Source organism: Orbicella franksi, chromosome 7 (genome assembly GCF_964199315.1).
Source record: "Orbicella franksi chromosome 7, jaOrbFran1.1, whole genome shotgun sequence".
Taxonomy (NCBI): domain Eukaryota; kingdom Metazoa; phylum Cnidaria; class Anthozoa; order Scleractinia; family Merulinidae; genus Orbicella; species Orbicella franksi.
Genome location: NC_138151.1, coordinates 3,845,000 through 3,870,405, shown reverse-complemented (window position 1 = coordinate 3,870,405; position 25,406 = coordinate 3,845,000). Strand labels below are relative to the sequence as shown.

At 40.1% G+C, this 25,406-nt stretch overlaps 2 protein-coding genes and 2 pseudogenes across 2 annotated transcripts; 1 reads left to right on the top strand and 3 right to left on the bottom strand.

The window, feature by feature from the left end:
- Nucleotides 1-341: 341 nt before the first annotated feature.
- On the bottom strand, nt 342-7,887 carry LOC145492162 (alpha-(1,3)-fucosyltransferase fut-3-like). Its single transcript, XM_081471504.1, has 2 exons — nt 4,180-7,887; nt 342-3,680 (listed from the first exon to the last, which is right to left on the bottom strand). The coding sequence occupies exon 1, from the start codon at nt 7,461-7,463 to the stop codon at nt 6,267-6,269; it is 1,197 nt and encodes a 398-aa protein (XP_081327630.1). The 5' UTR covers nt 7,464-7,887; the 3' UTR covers nt 342-3,680; nt 4,180-6,266.
- Nucleotides 7,888-9,627: 1,740 nt separating this feature from the next.
- Nucleotides 9,628-10,930, top strand: LOC145492580 (alpha-(1,3)-fucosyltransferase fut-3-like). The gene has a single exon (XM_081472013.1). It carries the CDS (start codon nt 9,696-9,698, stop codon nt 10,884-10,886), a length of 1,191 nt encoding a protein of 396 aa, XP_081328139.1. The 5' UTR covers nt 9,628-9,695; the 3' UTR covers nt 10,887-10,930.
- Nucleotides 10,931-13,282: 2,352 nt separating this feature from the next.
- On the bottom strand, nt 13,283-15,134 carry LOC145492810 (RYamide receptor-like; annotated as a pseudogene).
- A 6,240-nt stretch (nt 15,135-21,374) lies between these two features.
- On the bottom strand, nt 21,375-23,431 carry LOC145492784 (neuropeptide FF receptor 2-like; annotated as a pseudogene).
- Nucleotides 23,432-25,406: the final 1,975 nt, after the last annotated feature.

Genomic DNA, 25,406 nt, shown 5'->3' with positions numbered 1-25,406 from the left:
GTTTGCATTGTTTATATGCAAATTTTTCTCAGCTTCTGTCATTGTAATTGTTAAGTAGTTACTTATTCTAAATTGAAATTTAGTTGTTACTTCTATTCCTAACGGTCACTTCTGAAGATGTATGTTGAAACATACGAAACGTCAAGTAAATGAACTTTGTTTTTTAACATGTGTTTTATTGTCATGTTTATCACCGCAGTTTGCGTGTTACTTCTTATCGTGTTAAAAGTCGCCCTGCGCGCCAATTGTTACACGACATCGTTTTTAACTCGGCTCGTGTAACATCACCTTAAAAGATTTCTCACAAATTTATCAGTACAACCACCATAATCCTCCCTTGCAGGGGCTGGGGAAAAGGAGGTCTGCTGAAATATTTGTGAAAAGAAAAGTGTAATAAACGGGGTGAGGAGGACAATGAATCATTCCCAAGCAGTTAAAAGAAAAGCTTTATTTCTTTCCAAGAAAAAAATTATTGTCCATAGTTCTTGCATGATTACGTATAAAACAGAATCAGGGTGGCAAAGTTCAGTGTCTACATTATGGGGTTAAATTTGTAATAGAGTGGTTTCGTTTTGCCGTAAAAGTTGTCCAAGGACGAGCGAAAGAGCAAGTGTAATATAGGCCCCAGTTGTTTGAAGGCCGGATAACGTTATCCACTAGATAAATCGCTATCCAGTGAATTAAACCACGTTATCCACTGGATAGTGATTTAACTGGTGGATAGCGTTATCCATCTTTCGAACAACCCTATCCAGATTGTCAAACATACATACATACATAAAACTTTAACATTTAGGTAAGAGGAAACACCCCTCTACTAATTGGGGACACTTAATATAATTAAAAACCTACTAACAAAAAAGTATAGAAGGTCAAAGGGTCGTAAATAGGTTGAAATTTTATGTGTTGTGGAGGGTCACTTGAATTTTTTTTATTTTTGGCTCCTTCATTGTAACTTAACTGTGTATTGTTTGAAAATGAGGGTAAATTATTTGAATACTTTTGAACTTTTACACATGTTTAAAAACATGTGTAAATGTGAAATCCATGTAATATGGTTTGTGATTAATGCAATATATATATTTGACTTTGACCCCAGGAACCAAACAGAATAGCGCCTCAGTAAACTCTCTGTATTTGCTCGAGAAATTGGGACACAAAACTAATCGTTCCGATGTATTTTGGGACTAAAACGTCCAAGTTTTGTCTCAGAATCATTTCTTTCTCGTCACTGGAGTCAGAGTTAAGTTTCGATAAGGAAGACTCCGAAATAAACTTCGATCGAGCACGTTCGACAACTGTGAACTCACTGCTTAGAGCTTTGAGAGCAATTTACAATATTAATTCAAGCGACGAAGGGGAAGACTTCTTTGCGGACGAGCTGCTTGTATATTAGGAATGGAAAGCTAGATACGAAGTGGAGGAGCAGGCAAACGAAAAGCAGGAAAGAAAACTCAAGGACTGCTTTGGATGGTAATTTCGTCAACTAAACATAAGATTCCCACGCGTGTTTATAGCCCGTTTACATTTGTCCTTAGCGAGAATGTATTTTGTCAAGGTGTGATTGTTCTGTTAAATCCAGTCTGTGTTCTACTTTCAGTTGAATGCTTCATGTTTATAAGAGCGACGTACGTGTTGCAGTTTTCGAGACTTGATGACCTCCAAAACATTGGCTTCGATCGATTGAAAATCGTATTGTTTGGACCTGTATTTTTGAAGCTGCGGGAAGCAGTAACTCCAAATAACCGATGTAAATTGTTCTCAAAGTTTGCAGTGATATTCGTCGGATAAGCGAAAAGGATGTGTTCCCTAAGCGGTCCGCAGATAATGTAGTCTCCTCCGCAGCCGTTATTAGACCCCAATGATGCTTTAAGTGCACCTAACCCCAAAATTGTTTTTTCGCTAAAAGGAATCTGGACCTCTATTAAGCAGTCACCTCTATATTTAAGAGGTCGCAGTCACCATTTGCGAAGTCCCAACAGGACTTTTTCTATTGTCTTGACCTGTGTTAAATGGTCACACAGTGTCAATTACTTGCTCAAACAGTTTCAAATAATGTAACACACTAGTAGGGGAGAAGCGTTGCGTGACGACCCTAATAACGGCTGCGGAGGAGACTACAGATAATGTTACTCGGTCATATTTTCGACGCTATTGCACAGAATCTTTGTCGCACTGCTGATTTCCAAACCTTCGAAAAACTCTGTGAGTCTAACAATTTTGTTATCATGTAGTTCTAAAGGATTAATCTTCGACTTTCATCCAAATCGAAAGAGAAATAAGTGTTGGTTAGCGGCGTACAGTAGCGATCTATCTACATATCAGTATAACGCTTCTTGATCACGATCGGATCACACAACTTTGCCGGTTATGTTATAAATACTGCGGGATTGGAAGATATAGGTTGTCGGTAATATTTCTATACATTGCTGGTTAGCTTTAAGCAGAAAATTTATGAAAATAGCGTTCGAAAGTCTGCGGAACAAATTCCAGTGAGAGTTCTTCAATGGTTCTCACAGATTCAGCTCGCTTGTTTCGGTTCGACAAAATCAACCATCGTTTACGTCTTTATTGCACCATTAGCCGATCATCGTCAGTAAATTGTACAGTATATCTTTCTTTAAATCTGGGATATTGCTGCAATAGCCGATAGCACCTCTGAAAGGCGTTTCTGCGCACTTTCAAATGTGTGTTGCACCATCCTGAAGGAAATGAGAGGACATGAGATATCCAACCTTCCTGGGTAGACGTCACAACAGCCGCTAGACCCATTCTCCTCACTCGGTCGTGAAACAAAATGGCGGTGTTTTGGAGTTATTTTCGAGATTTCGTCGGGGCACTGAAAATCGAGGATTTAACGGAATCCAAAAAATTTTTCGCAGAACTATTTCAAGTAACAAGTAGATTCGTTTTAGCGAAAAAAAATTTTTGGGATTAGGCGCACTTTAACCATATTATTATTATGTTATGCAAAATGGTATTTTGGAACCTTTGGCCACAAAATATGAGGTTTCGTGAGAAAAGTTTAATGGGAGTGTAGCCTTCCACCATGCTCCCACGCAGATGCTCTTTGGGCTTGTCACCCAATCTTCCTCCCACGTGGGGCAGGAAGATTGCGTGACGAGTCCAGGTAGGTGGCTATTGGAAATGCATTTGAAACCTATATTCTTGATATTTAATGTTTGGTTATATGTGCTCAAGAAAAGAAACTCTACAGCAATGCAATGTTTAAACTTAAAGGACCCACTTGACTAAATGTAAACTAACTCTGCATCTTTTTTGTTGTGGTTAGCTAATATACAAATATGGTATTTGTTTCGTTGATCAAATAGGCGTTGCCTCTTAATTGACAGATTTATTTGATGACAAGAATCGTGATTGACATAAATTATATACATTAATTTAAAGGCGTTAGGTTATTGTGTTTCAAACCAGTTTTTCAGTAGAATCGAAGTGAGAAAGAAGTTATTTTAGTCTGTCTGTTAAACCCGCTTACCTGGAAAATCTGTTTGTTAAACCCGCTCACCTGGAGAATCTGTTAAAGACTCAGTGCTAACCCGTAAAGTGCGACTGCTGTAACTACTCGCCACAGAAGTAAGTTGAAATTCAAGTTTTCTGAATTTAGCTTTGAGATAAAGATTTATTTGTGTTTGTTCTGATTGCGAATTATAAATGTATTTCTTTTAGATTTAGCTCTTATTAACCAAGCTGGAGGTCTGTATGGGAGAATCTTGACCGAGGTCGTGAGTACAGATCTAGACCGAACGCAGTGACGTCTGTACACATGACCGACGTCAAGATTCTCCCATACAGACCGACTTAGCTCGGTTAATAAGATGTTTATTATATGGCAAAGATGAAAACTTTAATTCTTTTAATGTAACTGATTTGCTGACATTTTGCTTGCGAACGGCGATGAGCTTAACTTAAACCTGCCGAAATTTGCTCGTCCTCTTTACTTTTTTTTTGTCATCAGGCTTTTTGGCCCTTCCATAAATGATTGAGAAGAAAATAAAAGAAAATGGTGAACATTTTTGTATTTTAGTTTGTTACTTTGTCAACGCAAAATGAAACCGGTCTAGATGGGAAAATCTAGACCGCGGTCAATATCGATTTCAGCCGATCAAATTCGTGAATTCGGTAGTTCCCAGTCCTTGTGAGACACAGCCATATAATAACGAATAATAATTATTTATTATTAAACCTTTGCTTGATATTATGTGGTTTGTGGTGGTCTTTTGAGCTAGCCAGTTCCATGTGCAACAGTATTTATGGGCATTTTTCGTTTTTCCCATATCCCCTGTGCCTTCAAGTGCAATAATGACATTGCCATTAACATTCTGTAATTTCAGTAAAAATGATATCTTAATAACCAGAGATATGATACCCATCAGTCTCCATTTTTTGCCTGGTTGTACCAAGTTCTGAGCTTCTTGCTATGAAAGTTTATGCCCGAGAAATTGAGTCAGCAGGGTAAAGACACAAAATTGGTGAAAAAAGAGTATTATGGTTTAATCATTCCTTTTTCTAGATTTTTAGTGTTCATACCCCCAGAAATTGACTGGGCAAATCTCTGAAACAAGACCCAAATGCTCCGAGATACTTTAAGAGAAGTAATGAAGGGATGCACTTGCAAGCCATGCATGAAGATATTATAAGGGTGATATTGTTTACCTAACTTGACCCTACTTTGCCACCCTGATTGTGTTTTAGCAATTAACAAGTCCTCAAATGACAGCTTAAATATATTCAAACGACAGGATTTTGGTTTTTGTTAACCAGTCTTCACACCACAACATGATAAATTTATTGGAATGTGTCAAAATCACAAATCATGATGGAATGGCACAATAGCCGTCAAGCTATAAAACAATTTACAGTGGCCACTGAGGTAAACAACTTGGTAATTTATATTGTGGCACAATGGCCGCCAAGTTAATTTGCTGAACAAATTTTGGGGCACAATGGTGGCTGAGCTAGACAACTCTGTTCATTTATTTTGTGACAACAAGCCATGGTCATGTTGTGCAATGACTGCTGAAAACAGACTTCTCAATTCCTGTTTACTTTGATTCACCCAAAGCTGATTTGCTGACCAGTTGAGCCATACTGATTTCATTTACCAAGAGTATCTAGAAAGAATAGCCAGAACTTTTGAAATACAGTCGAACCTGTATTAAGTGGTACCATATTAATCGGTTACCCTCTATTAAGCGGTCAGTTTTCGAAGTCCCGAAAATTACCTCCCTAAATTACTGTAATTTTGACCTCTATTAAGTGGTCACCTCTATATTTAAGAGGTTGCGGTCACCATTTCCAAAGTCCCAACGGGACTTTTTCTATTGTCTTGACCTGTATTAAATGGTCACATGGTTTCAATTACTTGTTCATACAGTTTCAAATAATGTAACACAAGGTACAACAGATGATTACCTTGTTTATTTTCGCAAATCATTAGAACGCTGGAAATGAATGTTTCTAATTTGAGGTCAAATGTCTTTCCAGCACTGATTGTATTTGAAATGTTTTTCTTGCAACCTGTATTAGGTGGTCACCCTGTATTAAGCGGTTACTTCGCCTTTCCCCGAGGGTGACTGCTGAATACAGGTTTGACTGTACACTGAAATGCACAGCCCAATAGGCCACTTCTGAGTTACCTTGTGTCAAAACAAGTCTTCATGCAAAACCATTCATATGAAAATGTGTTCCCCCTAGAGGTTCATTTTCATGTAATTCAAACTCATTTTCATATGAAAGGTTTTAAATGAGGACTCGTTTTGAAACAGAGGCACAAGGTAACTCAGAAATGGCCCGTTTCTCAATTACATGACAGACAAATTTCAACATGAATATGATGCGTCTAAGTGAGGTCGGCATAATGAAAATAAAAAAATCTTTGGCCCCATCATTAGTGCACTCATCTCTGGATCGAGTGGTCTGGGTTCAAGCCCTGGCCGGGGACATTGCATTGTGTTCCTGGGCAAGACACTACTCCCACATTGCCTCTCTCCACCCAGGTGTATAAATGGAAGTCGGCAAATTGAATGCAGGGTATAACCCTGCGATGGGCTAGCATTCCATCCAGGGGGGAGAAGAAATACTCCTAGTTGCTTCATGCTACAGAAACTGGGAATAAGCTCCAGCCCAATGGGCCACTTGAACCATATGCAGACTTTACACAGGACACCCTCCATGTAAACTGGACACCAACACAAAATTAGAATGCCTTCTCCCTTTGCTCGAATGCAAAAAAATTTCTTGCTTTGTCACTCTTTATCAAGGAGTTCTGACAGTGTTTGCTCCCATTCTTTGCAGTCAACATCTTCATTCCAAAAAGTCTTGAATATATTATGGTAAACTTTGGGTTCAAGGCATTCATTATGCAGTGCTTCGCAGATATCACAAGCCGCATACCGAAATCTAAGCCTCTGTTGGTCTGCAAATTTCTGTTTCCAAGAAAAGTATTCGTTGTATGCAGTGTCATTTTTATCAAGGTACAGTAGGTATTCTGCCAAAGCTTTCACGGATGGAAAGTCTTGCACACTGATAAATGAGCCTGGTGGAACCACATCAGCACTGTAATAATCTTTGGCAAGTACAACAGGCACTGAATTCCTTCTTAGCGCTGTCCAGAATTTCTCGGTGATATAATCAGTACAAACTCCATTTTCAAACGCCAGAGTAAATTTGTAAGGCTTGAAAACACCATCACAGTTTCTTGATCTCGAACACTGGTTGTCTTGTCCATAGATACGTGAACATTCACCATAAATATCAACACTGATGTAGTTCAGAAGCTTTTTGACATACTTTTCTCGAATCCTGCCGCACCGGGAAACAGCCCACACCACAAGTTTATTTTTCTCTGCTGCATAATTGGTGAATTTTGATGGCTTTGCAGCAGATGGCAAACGAAAATAGTTGCCGAAAGGAAGATGAAAATCTGAGTCCCTTTTGAAAGTTATCGTCCAGTTAAAAAATCCTTCCGGTAATGAAATGTCAGACTCTAGCGGATCATTCATGATATTTTCCTGGCTTAGAAACGCCATTCGTTGAGTTGTGCATCGGTATTTGTGTATCGCGTGGAGTTCCTTAGTCCTGACAAATCGTGGAATATCTGGAGCGTGAAATATAATCAGATCACTTTTCCCTACATCGTCTACATTGTAGGTAATTTTACATTTCTTTGTGGGACAATCAGATAGATATAGTTTCGTGGTGGCAATGTCTGGCCATGGTTTGCGTCCAAACCAAGGGGTGTAAAATAAGATCGTCTTTGTGTCGTTATCGTGGCATCCTGCATTTCGCATCCTTGCCGTCACGTTACAAATCCAAGGCTCTAACTGTCTAAAATATGTTTCTTTCTTGAACAGTGTGATGGAGTACATCAGTAAAACAAGAAATAAATCTGCCAAGACAGTTGAGCGTATTGTCTGGTAGATTCTCAGCCTTCTGACACACATGCGGTGTTTGTTGGTCGAGTTCACAGTAAGGGATTTTAACGTCCTTCGACAGGATGATGCTTCATACAACCTCGTTCCCAGGATCTCTCTCTCCTCGGCATCATGTCGAATGTCTGCATTTCTGCGCCATTTTGAATGACGTCATATGCGCAAAGACATATGTTTTTTGAAAAAGGCATATTTTCAGACGCAGACTTTCGACTGCAGGCCAGGTATTAAAGTGTTACCATGTGTTAACAGAACAACCTTATTCAGGCTAAGAGTCTGCCCCCTAGTTGGGTTCGGCTGGTTCGGTCGAAACCCCTAAATTAAAAAAAAAAAATAGATAAAGGTCCGGTAACACGGGCAGCATTTTTCTTCAACTTGTCTCGCAACATTGTTGCATTGCAAGTTCCTCTGTTGCGCGTATTACCACGTTTGTGACCAGCTTGTCTCGCAGCAAAATACAGTGTTGCAAGTTGAGGCAACATGTTGCACAAAGTAGACTCAAGTTCTACTTTCTGCAACAAATTTTTGTTTTGCTTCTCGTATTACCACTGAAGCTACAACTTGTTTCGCAACAAATTTGAATTCAACGCTTCTAATTGGCTGTCACGAAGCGCGGGAAATAAAAAAATAACATGGTGGAGTGTGAAGACGAGCCTGAATTCGAAGTAGACCAGTAACTCTCGGAAAGTCATAAATTTGCCCTGTACAAAGACCTCGAGGGCTATCATAGTCTTTGGGACACCTCGTTTGTCCCTTCAAAACAAGCAGCAAAAAAAACAGAAGGCTTGGAAGAACTGTCGCAAAAATACAACTTTTCGCCTAGCTTCATACTGAGAGAACTTCGCTGGCACTGAAAATTAAGAATAAAATGACGGCCAGAAGTCGAAGTGGATGTTCGTCGAAACGCTAAATTATATGGAAGAAGGAGCCATCTCCATATATTTACACACGATTGACCAATTATACGTGTAGAATTGCGCAGACTTGCAACACTATACTTTGCTGCGAGACAAGTTGGTCACAAACTTGGTAATACGTGCAACAGAGGTTTTCAACTTGCAATGCAACAAGTTGCGAGACAAGTTGAAGAAAAATGTTGCCTGTATTACCGGACCTTAAAATAAAACGTAACATGCTAACTTGGCCTCAGAATGACGGAAATCTCATTTCCAAGGACCACAATTTCAAAAACTTTCCAGGGGAGAATGCCACCGGTACCCAGCCCTACAGGGGACCGCCTTTAGCAGTCCGTATCTCGAAACCCCTTCTCTGTATCCGCCCCAGGGTTAGCCTGAATATATTCTCCAGCTAGCCTCTTTAAGGTTAGCTCTCGATAAAATACGATTCAGTTATAACAATGTCTGCAGTATGTATTTTACCCTCCATTTGCAGTCTGCAGTGCACAGTCTGCGTTTAACACTGACCGAATTCCGATGCACCTACAATTAGCCTTCACAGAAACGAATGTTCCCCCAGTTAGTGGAACAAGAACCCCTTTTGATGGATTGCTCTTTTCGTTAACACAACAGAGAAATGTTTGCAATAACGAAGCCCACAGCTGAGGGGAAAGCTGCTTAGCCAAGGAACAAGAATTGTAGTAAGTACGAAGTAGCATAAGCCATAAAATATCAAACACGGGCTAAAATAAACAAAGAGCAATTTATTTCAGTTATCCTTCAAACTGTATTACATGTACAATACAACTTTCCACAATGCCATATCAAACCGCTATAAGCAAACTACAAATTTTCAGCTCATGGCAGTACATGGCATGTACTAAAGCTGCAAAACAAGGTACGAATGAATACAAGCGAAAGACGGAACAAATTTGGGCATTAGTGTGTACTATTTACGAATTCGTCCTCCACTTCATTCTTCAGGCAACGAGGCAGAAGTCCGATGAACAAATAGCATTTAAAAATTCTCATCAGCACGAAAAAAAGTATTTTATAAACTTAAGCTTATGTTCCGGCGTAAAAATAAACAAGCTACAAAAATTGCGGTTCAAAACCTTAGTGAACTTGGTAACTTGGGTGAATTTGGAAAAGCTGAAAATTTCCTCTCGGAAGCGCTGTCTTTTATCGCCTGAGAAAACTGAAAACAATGACGTGTTCGTTTTTGATTCGTTGTCCGCCATTTTGAAACTGGAAAGGCGGGAAGACGAACCGAAATCTACAGCACATGAGCAGCGGTTTTTCCGCGGTCGGTGACGTGTGCTAAAATTGGAGAGCGAAGCTCACAAATATGAAAAGAATCAGCAAACGGAAGACACTGGCAATTTTGGTTAGCTTAATTCTTCTTTTACTACTCTATCTCATCATCAAGTTCCAATATGAAAAGAATTTTCCACATTTCGAGCCTTGGAATTGCACTAACGCTACCGAGTCTGAACTGATGTCAAATGTTGAGTGCCATAATAACAACACAAAGATCATCTTGTTTTACACACCTTGGTTTGGACTGAAACCGTGGCCAGCCGATTTCGCTTCCACAGATCTGTTTCACGCCAACTGCCCAGAATGGAAATGTAAAATTACCTACAACTTTTACGATATGGGAAAGAGTGATCTGATTATTTTTCACGCTCCAGATATGCCACGATTCGTCAGTCCCAAAGAACTTCAACAAATTCACAAATATCGGTGTCCGAGTCAACGAATGGCCTTTCTTTCTAGTGAAAGTCCTCAGACTGAGCCTCTCGACGATATTGTAATACCGGATGGCTTTTTTAACTGGACGATAACTTTCAAAACGGACTCAGATTTTCATATCCCCTATGGAAGTTACGTTCGATTGTCATCGGCTGAAAATCCACCGACATTAATTGATTACGCAGCAAGCAAGAGCAAATTTGTGATGTGGGCTGTTTCACACTGCGGCACTATTCGAGAGAAGTATGTCAAAAAGCTTCTGAACTACATCAATGTTGATATTTATGGTGAATGTTCACGTATCTATGGACAAGACAACCAGTGTTCGAGATCAAGAAACTGTGATGGTGTTTTCAAGCCTTACAAATTTACTCTGGCGTTTGAAAATGGAGTTTGTACTGATTATATCACCGAGAAATTCTGGACATCACTAAGTAGGAATTCAGTACCTGTTGTACTTGCCAAGGATTATTACAGTGCTGATGTGGTTCCACCAGGTTCGTTTATTAGTGTGCAAGACTTTCCATCCGTGAAAGCCTTGGCAGAATACCTACTGTACCTTGATAAAAATAACACTGCATACAATGAATACTTCTCTTGGAAAAAGACATTTGCAGACCAACAGAGCGATTTTAATTTTGCAGCTTGTGATGTTTGCGATGCGCTGCACGATGAATGCCTTAAACCCAAAGTTTATTCTGATATGTTCAAGACGTTTTGGAATGAAGATGTTGATTGCAAAAAACGTGAACAAACGCTATCAAGACTTATTGAGAAAGAGTAGGAGAAATCAAAGATTATGACATGCGTTCGACACATTTAGTTTAATAGCTTGAATGATTTCATTCGCCGACTTTCAACTCCTGTCTAAAGCAAAAATCAACATTCTAGTATTTTCCTGTAGATTTGATTTCCTTGTTTTATGCATGGTTAGCAATTAGAGGTCCCATCACTGATAAAGAACTGATATTTGTTATTTAATATGTTTCAGGACAGCGTTAGCTCACAAGTTAATAGAACCATAAATATTTACATTTGCCTTCAAACTCCATGTGAAACGTTTATACTTTTACTGGTATTATTCTTAGCTGGAAGCTAGCATATTAGCTAAACGTGCGCGTTTATGATAAGCAAACTCTCGTCAAACTCGTAAGCTAATATCAGCCATGATCTCTTCAACGCCCAACTAAAATACAACAGTATTTACATTGCCGTTCCTTGGTTTATGCTTATTCTTATAGATCTTGGCTTCAGAGTACTTTTCCATCGTTTCCAAACAATTTCGAACTTGGCTGGATAAACACTGGCTGTTGCTTATCGTCACTGAAACTACACTATTTAGACTAACCCTAAACAGAGAGAGTTATTTTGCTGGCTGTTAGGTCCATATAGTGAAAAACAGCGACCGAGGTCTTGAAAATGCTGCCCCAGGCTAGGCCGCAGGCCAAGGGCAGCATTTTTAAGGCCGAGGTCACGGTCTTTCACTACACGTACCGACCCTAAGCCGGCAAATAACATTTTTTTTTCTTCGCTGCGGTAAATTGGTCTTTTAAAATTACAAACGGCTTTTTTTACGCAACTTTGTCATTGAATCGGCTTACGTGCCATCTACTAACGATTTGTAAAAAAATCTTCGCAAGCGAGTAACACCGATACTAGACAAAGAAAGATATATTAAAGAACAGATTTATTTCGAACTACTTTATGTTAGTTGCTTTTATTTCACCATTTAAGTTCTCCAAAATTGTTTTAGTTTCGTGCAAAGTTTGAAGTCTTACCGCAAAAACAATTTCTGTCAGTCGTTGCTATTAAAATCATTTGAAATCAGACTTTTCTACCGTAAATTGAATAGCAGAAAGCGAGGAAGTTCGTTAAGTGTATTGTGTATTCGTTAAGGTCGTTAAGTCTACGGTATTGTTGTAGCGGAGGTTTGACTGTATTCCGCAGAAATTTTCTTAAATACAGCAACGATCAGAAAGGTAAACTCGACTGCAATTGACTCATTTTTAGGGAGAGAGAAACACAGGATTATGCGCCATCGAAACCGCCAAGCTAGAAACAACCAAACAAACTCTTACAACTTCAAAACACTCAATTGAATTCACTTACAGTGATTTTCCTGGCCATTTAAAAGTGAGTAGAGATGAACTTGCGTTGATTAATCGTAGATGGAAGTGTAAAAAGTTCAAAAGATTAACGATTACCGCTAAGTTTTAGGAGCGAAATTTAGGAGCGGTCCGTACCTTGGGGTCCGGATGGGAAAATCCGGACCGTTGCAACGCGCGCGATTAGCCAATCAGATTCAAGTATTTAGAATTCTGGACCGCTGAGAAGCTGGAGAAACACTTAAGGTTTATTCTTTCTCTATTTTACTAAATTATTGCACAAACTGGCTAAGATATGAGTGTCTAAATACCCACTCCTGACTTCAGAAATCCCAGACGGGTGTAGAAATAACTGATCTTGTGACGCGAATTCTACTCACATGGACAGCAAGCCCGAGGCCATCTTTACAAGCATTTTCATCCTCTGCGGAAACATCCATGCAACTTTGACACTTTTGCGTGCTATTTACTAGTTCTCTTCACTGTGTCGAAATTACGGACTTACGAAAATACAGTCGAACCTCTACTAACGCGTCGTTGACCTCTGTTTCTGTTTGGTTCCTGTGCTATTGATATATTTTGATTGTGTTAGGTATGAATATAACAATGGTGTACCCCCGAAAAAAACAGGTGTCATACTACACCCCAACCAATGGTCAGTGGAATTATGTAGGCAGTTGTAAATAAAAATGTATTGTAGGTTGTTCGTGACATCGGCCTCCAGTTCTCTCTGCAACTAAAATACTCCATTCCCCCAGCTGTGTATTCTTGACCGCTATCATGAGTGGAACAGTTAACGCCAGCGCGCCTAGCCACGTCATGGCGATCGCGAAACGCACAACGTTTTTCAAATAAGAAATATAGTTGACTAACCTATGACTTAATTCCTTCAACTTAACACAATAGTTAATATCGTCTTCAGCTTCATTAATTTCAATCTTTATCTCACCGAGATCTGGATCTTAAAGAGTACTTAAGTGTAGTGCTATCCGTTGTTACTTCTTTGAGTTCGAAGTTACCATCGTACTTCGACTGAATATGATGCAAAAAATGTGAAAGAGTGCATCAGCGAAGTGTTTAGCTCAATACATGAACAAGATTCTAACCGGCTGCTATTTAATATTTTACAAATCCTTACACTTGTAAAAGAGCTCACCACAGTAGAATTGCTTTCAAACTGATGAAGGCTGATCATGGGATGAGAGCAAAGTTTTGAAAATCTCAGGAAATCTCTAATCATAACTGTCTCCAGTACACTAATTAAGTGAAAAGCGTTAAAATATGCTTTACCACCATCTCCTCATTACGGCTAACTTCTGGTTCTAACGAACAACGATATCTGTCGGTCTAAGTCAGTCAGGCCGTGGATCGTGTTTCTGTGTGTCTTTCTGTCTACCTGTCAGTTTGTCTGTCTCGCTGTCAGTCTGTCTGTCTGCCAGTTTGTCTGTCTGTCAGTTTGCCTGCCTCTATCAGTCTGTCAGTGTGTCTGTCTGCCAGTTTGTCTGTCTCTCTGTCAGTCTGTCTGTCTGCCTGTCTGTCTGCCCCTCTGTCAGTCAGTCGTCAAGTCATTCAACAAGCCAGCCAGTCAGCCAGTCAGTCTGCCTTCCTGCTTGTGCACACCAGCCTGTCTGTCTGTCTGTCTGTTTGTCTGTCAGTTTATCAGTCAATCATTCAGTCAACCAGTCATTCAGTAAACTAGGCAATCAGCCAGTCAGTCTTCTTGCCTCCCTGCGAGCCTGTCTTTCGGTTGGTCGGTCGGTCGGTTGCTTGGTTAGCTGGCCTGTCTGTTTGCTTTTAGCAGCCCAGATCTCTTGCCACAAACTGGTTAAAGGCGAGTGTCCCACTCAAGGTTGCTTGTTTCTCCACTCGCACGATGTCTTCCCTGACGCGAAGTGTATCCGCCAACAACAGCCACCTTGGAACGGCTTTGCTGACTTGTCCCCCTGCAGAGAATTCGATAAAACTCGCGGCGATAATTGCCTGAGAATATCACATAAAGAATTGGATTAATAGCGCTGTTACAATAACCAAACCACGGGATGACAAAGCTGACTTCCATGGGGATTTCGAGCATAAGGGTTTGCTTGTAAATTCTTATCATCTCCAAAGCTTGAAACGGAAGCCACGACAGAGCGAAAATGATAGCCACTGTTATCAACATTGTAGTCGCGCGTCTGTTCGAGTCCTGGACTTTTTTGTGTGCTGTCGGATTTTGATGTCCAGGGAGCTTTCTGCTGCAAAGACGTAACCCAGCCAGACAGTAGACTAGAGCGATGATTATCAGTGGAATGATGTAAGCAGTAACAAAAAGGGCTGTGATGTAGACTTTGGATGACATTGTTTGCCAATACTCTCGGCAAATCATACCGTCCCCTCCCTCCAGCTGTATATTCTTGGTGGCTATCATTAGTGGAAGCACTAACGCCAGCGCACCTAGCCACGTCATGGCGATCGCGAAACGGACAATGCTTCGAGTCATTATCGTTTTCATGGGAAGTAGGATGGCAAAACTGCGATCGAGGGAAATTGTCACTAGACTGAACACTGAGGCTGCAAGGGATCCCACCTGTGCAGCGTGAAAGAACTTACATAACACAGTGCCCATGAACGTGCCAAACCACTTATTCCACACGTAGACCCATTTGAGTACGTACGGGATATCTATGGTCATAAGCAGATCAGCAAAGGCCATGTTGGCGATGAGAGTGTTTGTTGAGCTGCGCATGTGGTTTACTGTGAACACGATGTAAATCACCAGAGTATTACCGATCATTGCCAGGATGATAACAATGACGGCAAGGATTGTGACTCCGATCTGAATGTTGCGCGGGACCTGGAATCCCACAGGAAGCGCATCTGTGGCATTATTCGTCATGTTAGCAGGCATGGAATATCCTGATAATAAAAATAGTAACCATCAGGGCTTCTGCCTTTTGATGGAGGTGTTTACTCTATTTCAAAAAGTAGTACACGGCTCTAACCCATGATCGTAGCTAACCAGAAATGGCTTTCTTTTGCATAAACATTTGAGAGGGGCTATAATTGTGCTACTGTTGACGTGGAAAAAAACTAGTTCCTTCTAAGCAACATAGCCAACAAGGAGTAAAAAAACGTGTCCTATTTCAGACCAAAATGGTAAAAATCTATACCTTTTTCAGACCAAAACAGCTCAAAATTCATTGAATAGCTTACTTGATGTCCTTAGAGGGTCATCAGATTTTAAAACTTTTAGAAGACTTTTGGCAAATGAGTTAATACTTTAGACAAACTAGCGTCCATGAATTCAGTTTCTTATGCTGTAAATAGTTCTTAATCCGTGATGACTTTATTTTTAACTGTAGATAGGTTTATATATCTTTAATTACAAATTTTTATTTATTTATTTATTTATTTTTCGTGGCATATCTGTAAAGTAGCCATTGCAGTTTTTTTTTAAACTAAGCTAAGCGTATGTTCCACTTTAAATAAAATATTGTATTGCATTAACCTTTGGGGTTGCACATACCTATATAGACTTCTTAGGAAAAGGATGTGAAGTGAAGTCCTTTTCAGAGAAGTCATGCTGTTATATTCTGCGGGCCCTGACATCGTTGGGGTGGGTCCCGTTACACGCAAGGCATTTTGGTCATCGGTGTTGTGTTATGCAAGACGCAATGAATGGAGAGATCACCGAACATGCTAATGTGCTCAGATCTACAATGAGCCAGTAACACGGTTATCAATGATACCCGTAATGGTTACATGCCCAAGGGTGGCAGGCCAAGAATGGAATGGGGCAGAAACAAACCTATTATAAAGCAATTATCGAATGGGCCTTTCCACCGGGTGAGCTCAAAACAATTATGCCAAAAAGGGTTTTTAAACACAAACTGAAACAGTTTCTACTAATCCATTTTTGAGATATTTTTTTTTGTGAAAAAATACCTCTTAGTCGACGGGTCTGGGCTATGTCGCCCCCTGTAAAAGTGAATCATGTGTGTAAAGATTTCATCCCGATTTACGAACGGCCAGCTTAGTTTTTCTATAAACAGGAGCAATGGTCTGAGCATGCGTATTGCAGTTTTGAGCATGCCTAGTGAATGTTATTTCCCAGGCTCTCGCTGGCCTGACTTAGTTATCGACAACTGTCACTCCAATGTGTGGCATGCCCGTCTCGGACATAATTAGTTGTCGATAAAAAAAATAGTTGCCGAACACTGGGCCTCCACAGACTAGACGATTAGTTGTCGACAACTATTTGTTGGGGACAACTAAAAGTGGTCGATTGCTTTTTGTGATCTATGAAGCATTTCACACACTACAAATATAAATAGTTAGTTATCGATGACTATGCAAAAAATCAGCTTTTTTCTTGAAAATCCACTGACCAGAGAATAGTTGTCGACAGCTAAAAGTGGTCGACGACCAAAAAACACAGCCTATGGGACAGGTTGTTGACAACTAAATGCGAAAATTTTACGTTGTCGACGACTAGCAGTTTCACTTCTGACAACGGATAGTTATCGACAACTTCACATCTGAGCGTTTTTTCTTGACTCTGGGATGAATCATTTTTAATTGTCGACACCTACAAATATCCACGTAGTCTCTGGTCAGTGGATTTTCAAGAAAAAAGCTGATTTTTTGCATAGTCATCGATAACTAACTATTTACATTTGTAGTGTGTGAAATGCTTCATCGATCACAAAAAGCAATCGACCACTTTTAGTTGTCCCCAACAAATAGTTGTCGACAACTAATCGTCTAGTCTGTGGAGGCCCTTAACCTCTCTACAACGGCAGCGGCCACTAAAACTCGTCCTAACTGCACAATAACCTCTCGGCAACGGCCAGTTAATCAACGACTGACCAATGGTTTATACAAAACCTTCATTTTTTTATGGTAAAAGATGACGAAACTTGATCCGTATTGCACGACGTTGGTCTCTGTTTTTGTATAGTTTCTTTTGTATTGATACATTTTAATTTATACATGCTAAAATAAGCATTTTTGACAAAAAATGGTTGCATCCTCTGTCCCCAAGGTGGCCGTTGTCGAGAGGTACCATTCTATGCTAGACTTAACATATTTTGGACCTCAATTTTTTTGAGGACCTTCCTGAAAACCACCACAAGGTGATCCGGGAGGCTTCCTCTTAAAATATAATCTATTATATTTAATATATTATTAGCATTCAGCTTGAAGTATGGTTTTCTCTCGAAATACAGGGAGAGTATGCCTGAGGCCCTCCTTGTCCATATCGCCTTTTTCCTCTTCGATTCGTGTTCGCAAACTAGAAGTTACGCGCTCGTCAGATGCCAAGAGAATGCCGACTTCCAGCTGTCTTATAATTCCTTACAGAGTCATAATCACACAACATGTGCGCAACATGTTCCCCGTTGAATTAAATATTCTGTCTTTCTTTGCAGCCCGTCTCTGAGAAGAGCTGTATTGAGGGCTTTTGGTAATTTTTTTTTGCCTTTCAGCCAGCGTGCATCAACTTCTCTAATTACAATACTCAGCTGTAAGCTTCTCACCCGCCACGAACGAAACTTTCACTGTTATAGAAGTGTATAACTTCTATAAGTTGAACAGATGTCTGCCCTAAGACAAGATCAAACAGAAGATGAAAGCAAATGGCAAAATTGTAAATTGTAATTTGTTGCAAGCCAATCAAAGGTAAGCCATCAGTCTCTGGCACGCGTTTCCCTGCACGAGCTTAATATATTCCTTGTCGCAAAACCTTTGGTTTATTCCGTTTTATAAATAAATTTAGGAAAAGAATCAGCTGGCAGCTAAACAGTTTCCTCATCTGATCTTCGACAGAGAATTTCATTCCAAAATAGTGCAAGTAATTTCTCATTTGTAACGATTTTTTTTTTAGAAAAGAGCCAGAAAAATTCAAACTGCTTGTTTTAATCTGATCCGTACTTACCTGGATTTATCGTTGCATTCATACTCGCCCACCGTACAAAAACACACCATGCACGAATTCAGCTGCGGTGGATAAATGCTCCTGCCTAAGAGAAAGACTGGATATATCTTATGAAATGAATAATTCAGACATATTTGTGCTCCAAAAGAAGAATAGAACACGAGAGCAGATAGTTTGCATATAAATTATGTTTTAATTTTGTTCGGAGCCAATCACAGACATATGCTCCGCTGGAGTGAGTTATTTTGTTGTCACGAACACTTTTTTCTGTATTTCATCTCCGGTCTTGTTTCCACCGCTTACGCCGTCAGAGGACATAAAACTAATAAGGACATGTTATCCGTCAAGAGAGAGATTGAAAATGATTGTTTGACAGCACTGGGGTGGATACCAGAAGGCCCACGGGCAAGAGAGAAAGAGAGAGACTGGAGACAACATGACTGAATAGAGATGGAGAAGAAGACTGAGAAACAAACCTAGCAAAATCCCCAATATTCCCCAATTTTCAAAACCGTGCGTGTTGTGAAAAAATATTTGAAGGATAATAAACACTCTCGGAAAACGTTTCGCTCTTCGGAACAGATAATGTCCGCGGCTAAATATCTGAGCATATTTTTGCGCAAAATGGAGGCTATTGTTTATCCCTACACCAATATGAATCTCTTAGAATAGTAATTCAGTGACCCCGCTTCACGAACATCTCATTATTACGACATCTTGTTGTCCCAGTTTACAACATTAAGTTTCTTATTCAAGACTGACCTGTCCAATAAGAACAGGCATTGGTGGTCCGTTGGCGGTTAGACTAATGAGGTTCCTATGTATTTGCAATGGTTGTATTTTTAACACACGGCTTTATTCAAAACCAATGGAAGAAGTTTGTCTCTGTCTGTTCTTTTGTCTTCCGCTGTGTGTCTGTCAGCGTGCCTGGTGTCTTTCTGTCTATCTGTCTGTCTGTCTGTCTGTCCCCCTGTCTGCTTGTTTGTCGGTGGTCCCTCAGTTAGCCAGTCTACGAGTTAGTCAGTTAGTCTATCAGTTAGCCAATCAGTCATTCATTTAGTCAGAGTCAGTCAGTCAGCCAGCCAGCCAGCCAGTCAGTCAGACAGTCAGTCAGTCAGTCAGTCATGCAGTTAGCATATCTGGCTGTCCATCTGTGTGTCTGCCTGCCTGCTCGCATGCTTCTGACTTTCTGTCTATACTAACTTTGTGATATCTGTAATTTTAATAAAAAAGTGTACTTTCATTAGGACGGCTTTCTTCCAAATCATCCGTGTTCAAATCGAAACTTGTCTATTTATTTGACTGTCTGTCTGTTTCATTGCCAATTTCCATGGACACTTAGGACTCGCTTCACAATCTGGCTACAGACGAGTTTCGCACCCAAAGCTACTTGCTTCTTCCTGGACTCGATGGCTTGTTTGATGCGTTGTATGTTCACTTACAACAGACGCTGTCTTGCGGTCTTGCTGACTTGCCCCTCTGCAGGGAACCATTTACATAAAGTGGGGAGCCAGAACACGATGACGTCACAAAGCATGATAAGCCATTGGCGCGGCTGGAAACTTCTTGATTTAATATGGGGAACATGTCTGAGCAAGTACGCTTTAGTACCAACTAGATAAACGCTGTTCGAAAAGAAAAATTTATCTATATTTTCAACCAGAAAAGACATCCAAAAAACGCCATAAACGCCTCTCTTTAGTTCTGTGTTTTCTCCGGGAGGTCACGTGCGTCTCGCGTTGGTCGCCCGTCACTTTACAGATTAGGAAGCTATAGTGTTTAAAAAACAAAAGGGCGCTTTCATGATCTATCCAAGTTATTCATTGCAATTTACATGCTATAGAAGAAAAACACTTTCTCGAGCTTTAGTTTATTCGAAACGTTATAAACCGTGAAAATGGCTTTTTTGAATGTGAACGATCTGCAAACTGCTTTTAACGCTCGTTGAACTTTTCGAAAATATTGATCGAAATAAAACCATGGTAATTCATCAGTCGCACGCGTGTCATGAGCTGAAACAATGTGAGTTAACTCGATGACAAGTTAAAGAAATGATATTAATAAAACCAGAAAGCTCAATCATGGTGAAATTCTGTCAGCCCAATCTCATTTCATAAACCTCGAGTTTCTTGTATACTTTTAAAACTTCACTTGTTTTAAAGCATTGGCGTTCTTAGAGCTTCAAGTATTGTTTGTCACAAGCACGCTGATTTATCGTGCGTGTTCATCACTATTCACTCCCTCACGCGTAGTCCTCGAATCTAAAGAGATTCAACAAAGTTATACGGATACCGGTATATCTTTAATCCCAACCCGCCACCGAGAATGAGGCGCGGTCTGGGGGGTCAAGCCGGGCGACCCACTATGTCGTAATACAGGCAACATCCACAGAACTCTCGCAAAATGTAAGCATGAAGCGGTTAAAATCAGGGTTTTATTGACTAGCGCCTATTCTTTCGTTATGTTTAACAAAGAACAAAAGGTAAACAATTACGGAGGCAGCGTGCCCGAGTAGTTTAGGGCGCTGGTGTTGTAATCCGGAGGTCCCGGGTTCAAGGTCTCCACCCTGCCACTAGCGGGTTTTGTTTCTCGGTAGTCCCGAGTTCAAATGCTCGGTCACGCTTTGTAAATAGCCAACTGGTCTGCCTCCTGCCAGTTGGGAATTTTAACGATGTTGAGTTTATTTGAAATAATTCAATTGTTTCCTTTGTTTCAGTGGCATGCCTGTAAACTAGCTAAGCTTAGTGCTTGTATAGCTAAGTGCATGACCACTATGAATAAGAATTACATTTACATTACATTTATACATGATTTACATTACATAGGCTTCAAGCCCTCTTGAGAACTACATAGAATTAAGAACAGCGAAAATCGGTGCAGTGGTCGTGTGTAAAGATAAGTAAAACATTTTTTTAACATCGTCACAATGTCCTGTTTAATGTAACTTAGATAACATCCAAGCCTATCACATATCTTGATTTAGCCCTTTACCTACTCACAGCTACTGTACAAGTTATAATGGGACATTTGATCTCGTTTAATTTCAAGCATTGTTCCCCTTTTACTCTGCAAAGTACAATGTGGTTTATAAGCTGAACTACAGTGTTTTCCAAATAAGAAATAAAATGCCCTCTGACTTAACTAACCGTTAATATCATCTTGGGGTTCATTGATTTCAATCTTTATCTCACCGATAACCATTGTTACTTGTTTGAGTTTGAAGTCACCACTTCGACTGAACATGATACGACAAAATTGGAAAGAGTACATCAGCGATGTGTTTAACTCAATAAATGAACACGATTCTAACTACTATTTAACATTTTACAAATCCTTACACTTTTAACGATCTTTAACCTAACCCTAACCCTAAAAAGAATTCCTTTTGAGCTAATTAAGATTGAATGGAGAGCAGAGTTTTGAATTGCTCATGGAATCTCTAATCATAACTGTCGCCAGCACACTAATTTAGTGACAAGTGTTAGCATATGCTTTACCACCATCTCCTTATTACGGCTACTTTCTGGATCTAACGAACAGTGATACCCGTCGGTCAATAAGTCAGTCAATCGGTGGGTCATGCTTCAGTAAGTCTCTTCCTGTCCGTCTGTCTGTCTGTCTGTTTGTCTGTCTGTATGTCTACCTGTCTATATGTCAATCAGTCGTCCATCAGTCATTCAGCCAACCAGCCAGTCAGTCTAGATCTACCTTCCTGCTTGCCCACACCAGCCTGTCTATCTGTTTGTCTGTCTGTTTGTCAGTTTGTAATTCAATTACTCAGGTAGCCAGTCATTCGGCAAACTAGCCGATTAGCTAATAAGTCTGTGTGCCTGCCTGCGAGCCTGTCTTTCGATCACTCGGTCGACTGGTCTGCCTGTTTGCTTTTAGCAGCCCAGGTCTCTTGCCACAAACTGGCTAAAGATAAGTGTCCAACTCAAGGTTGCTTGTTTCTCCACTGACACGATGTCGTCTTTGACGCTGAGTGTATCCATCATCAACAGCCACCTTGGAACGGCTTTGCTGACTTGTCCCCGTGCAGAGAATTCGATAAAACTCGCGGCGATAATTGCCTGAGAATATCACATAAAGAATTGGATTAATAGCGCTGTTACAATAACCAAACCATGGGATGACAAAACGGACTTTCATCGGAATTTCGAACAAAAGGGTTGGCTTGTAAATTCTTATCATCTCCAAAGCTTGAAACGGAAGCCACGAGAGAGCGAAAATGACAGCCACTGTTATCAACATTGTAGTCGCGCGTCCGCTCGAGTCCTGGACTTTTTTGTGTGCTGTCGAATTTTGATGTCAAGGGAGTTTTCTGCTGCAAAGACCTAACCCAGCCAGAGAGTAGACTACAGCGATGATTATCAGTGGAATGACGTAAGCAGTAACAAGAAGGACTGTCATGAAGTAGCCTTTGTATGACATCGTTTTCCAATACTCTCGGCAAATCATACCGTCCCCTCCCTCCAGCTGTATATTCTTGGTAGCTATCACAAGTGGAAGCATTAACGCCAGCGCTCCTAGCCACGTCATGGCGATCGCGAAACGCACAACGTTTCGAGTCATTATTTTTTTCATGGGAAATAGGATGGCAAAACTGCGATCGAGGGAAATCGTCACTAGACTGAACACTGAGGCTGCAAGGGATCCCACCTGTGCAGCGTGAAAGAACTTACATAACACAGTGCCCATGAACGTGCCAAACTACTTATCCCACACGTAGACCCATTTGAGTATGTAGGGAATATCCATGGTCATGAGAAGATCAGCAAAGGCCATGTTGGCGATGAGAGTGTCTGTTGAGCTGCGCATGTGGTTTACTGTGAACACGATGTAAATCACCAGAGTATTACCGATCATTGCCAGGATAAAAACAATGACGGCAAGGATTGTGACTCCGATCTGAATGTTGCGCGGGACCTGGAATCCCACAGGAAGCGCATCTGTGGCATTATTCGTCATGTTAGGAAGCATGAAAAATCCTAATCATGAAAAGAATAAACATTAGTAAGAGAAAATGAGCGCCTTGTCATCAGGGCCTTTGCCTCATTCTTTTTAATAAAAGAAAATAAAATAAGAACCTTTTCGGACAAGTAGACTCAGCTTGAAGTCTCTCCTTCTCTCATGTTCGCAACGTTACGCGCTTGTCAGATGCCAAGAAAATAAGCTGACTATACCAGTTTTCTAAAAATAATTGAGAAAACGTTTTTAGAGGGTAATAATCTAACAACATGAGCTAGGTTCTCCATTAACTTCCATTGAATTTTAAAAATATTGTGCTTTTGGTTTTGGAGAAGAGTTGTATCCAGGCCATCTGTTTATTTCTAATTGTCTTTCACTCAGCGCGCATTCCGTGTTGTAACTTCGTTTTCTTCGCAGCAAAATCAACAAAAGCTTCGCGTTAAAGAATTTCAACGTAAATCTTGATCCTTCTTTTGCGATTTGCCGGTTTCACTTTCTTTTTTATTCATATCGCTCCACAGTCTTGCTTCTACAACGTAAATCACCTAAGACCAAATTGTTAACCTGAATCTGGCTGTTTTCTATAAGAGTGATACACCTACACTGCTCTATGGAAAGTCCTGGAAGCTTAACTTAGACAATTTTTCGTAACAAGATCCAAGAAAACTGGCGACGAAAATTCTCTAAGAATATCACATAAATTGAGAGCAAAGTTGAAATGCACTTAATGTGTGCGGATGTGTCGATCGACTCGTACGCATTTGGTTGTCAGTCCAGCTTGCAAACTAAACAATTTAAAACGGCATTGTTTACAGAAGAAGTTAAAATGTAAAACGCAAGCAATTTTGGACCAGATGTTGGTGACAAACTTTACTGGTCTATAGCCTTTCGATTCGCTGTGACATTAATACTAAACGATCTAAACCTTGCAGACAACCTTAGTTCTAATGTATTTCAATCGATATTGGGTGAAAAAAAAAAAAAACGCGCACCATCAACTCAGGTGAAAAAGAGTTGTTGTTGAAAGCTTAAAAAACTGCAAAAATACAAAAACTAACTGTTTTAATTACTCCTTCCTGGCATTCTGAAGGCCGGCTGTACTCGAGCCCCACAAGGGCATAATTTCTTCGGTTTGTTTTCTCGCAAAATTACTGCACATAACTCACGGCAAGATCTACAAAGGTCATGGTGTCTCTAAGCGTCACAACTGTAGTAGATTAGCTCAAATGAAGGTATCCCATATATACTAGGACATAAGTGGTAGGTGAGCAGAAAAACTTGTATACGCTCGTTCCAATTGCACACCAGCAATTAGCGCTTTCATCTTTGTTGCAAATAAAGGGAAGAGGAGGAAAAAACTATTTTAATCTTGCATTTTATTACTTACCTTGGTTTGCCGTTGTGTTCATTCTCGTCCGCTTCACAAAGCAACACCTTAATTGCGATTCTGCGAGCGACAAAAATGCCCTGTCCAAAAGGAAAGATTACTCATGAATTGTGTAATTTGAATTGAACAGATGACTGCTCTGACATAAGATGGAACAGAAGATGATAGTAGATGGCAAACTTGTAAATTGTATTATAGATATATTTGCTCGGAACCAATTAAAGGTAAGTCGTCAGTAGCACGCGTGTCATGAGCTTAACATCGTTAAACAATGTGAGTTAACTCGAAGAAAGGTTAAAAAAAAGAAAAAGAAAATGTCTTTATAAAAACAGAAAGTTCACGCTTGGTGAAATTCTGTCAGCCCAATCTCATTTTAGAAACCTCGAGTGTTTTTGTATACTTTTAAAATTTGACTTGTTTTAAAGGATTGGCGTTCTTTATGAGCTTCAAGTATTGTTTGTCACGAGCAAGCTGATTCATCTTGCGTGTTTATCACTATTCACTCCCTCACGCACAGTCTTCGAATGTAAAAGAGATTCAACAGTGTTGAACGTTCAAAGCGGAAAAACGTAATAAGCATGCGCGAGTTTTGACTGTGCACCAGGCTCCAAGTTTGAAAAAATGGTGGGAATTTCGTCGATCGTATAAACAAAAAAGGTTACGAACTTTGTATGTTTTCCCAATATTCCCGATAAGCAGCAGCATTTTAACGTCACTAATGGAAAGCTGGAGTATTGTTTTCGTGGGAAATCAATTTTTTTTCGCACAAAATTAAGCTAAAGACGGTTTCCGAACCCTTTATTTCCCCATGGTATACAAGAAATTTCGTTGCCAAGACACATTTTATCCACCAACACTCTTTACAATTGCATCCATATAAGCAACGCGCTAAATATATAAGCAAGAGAGCCTCACAGCAGACAAGAGGAG

Excerpts from the sequence above, each read along its gene's own strand:
- LOC145492580 (XM_081472013.1), top strand. The coding sequence starts at position 9,696 with ATGAAAAGAATCAGCAAACGGAAGACACTGGCAATTTTGGTTAGCTTA.
- LOC145492162 (XM_081471504.1), bottom strand. The coding sequence starts at position 7,463 with ATGTGTGTCAGAAGGCTGAGAATCTACCAGACAATACGCTCAACTGTC.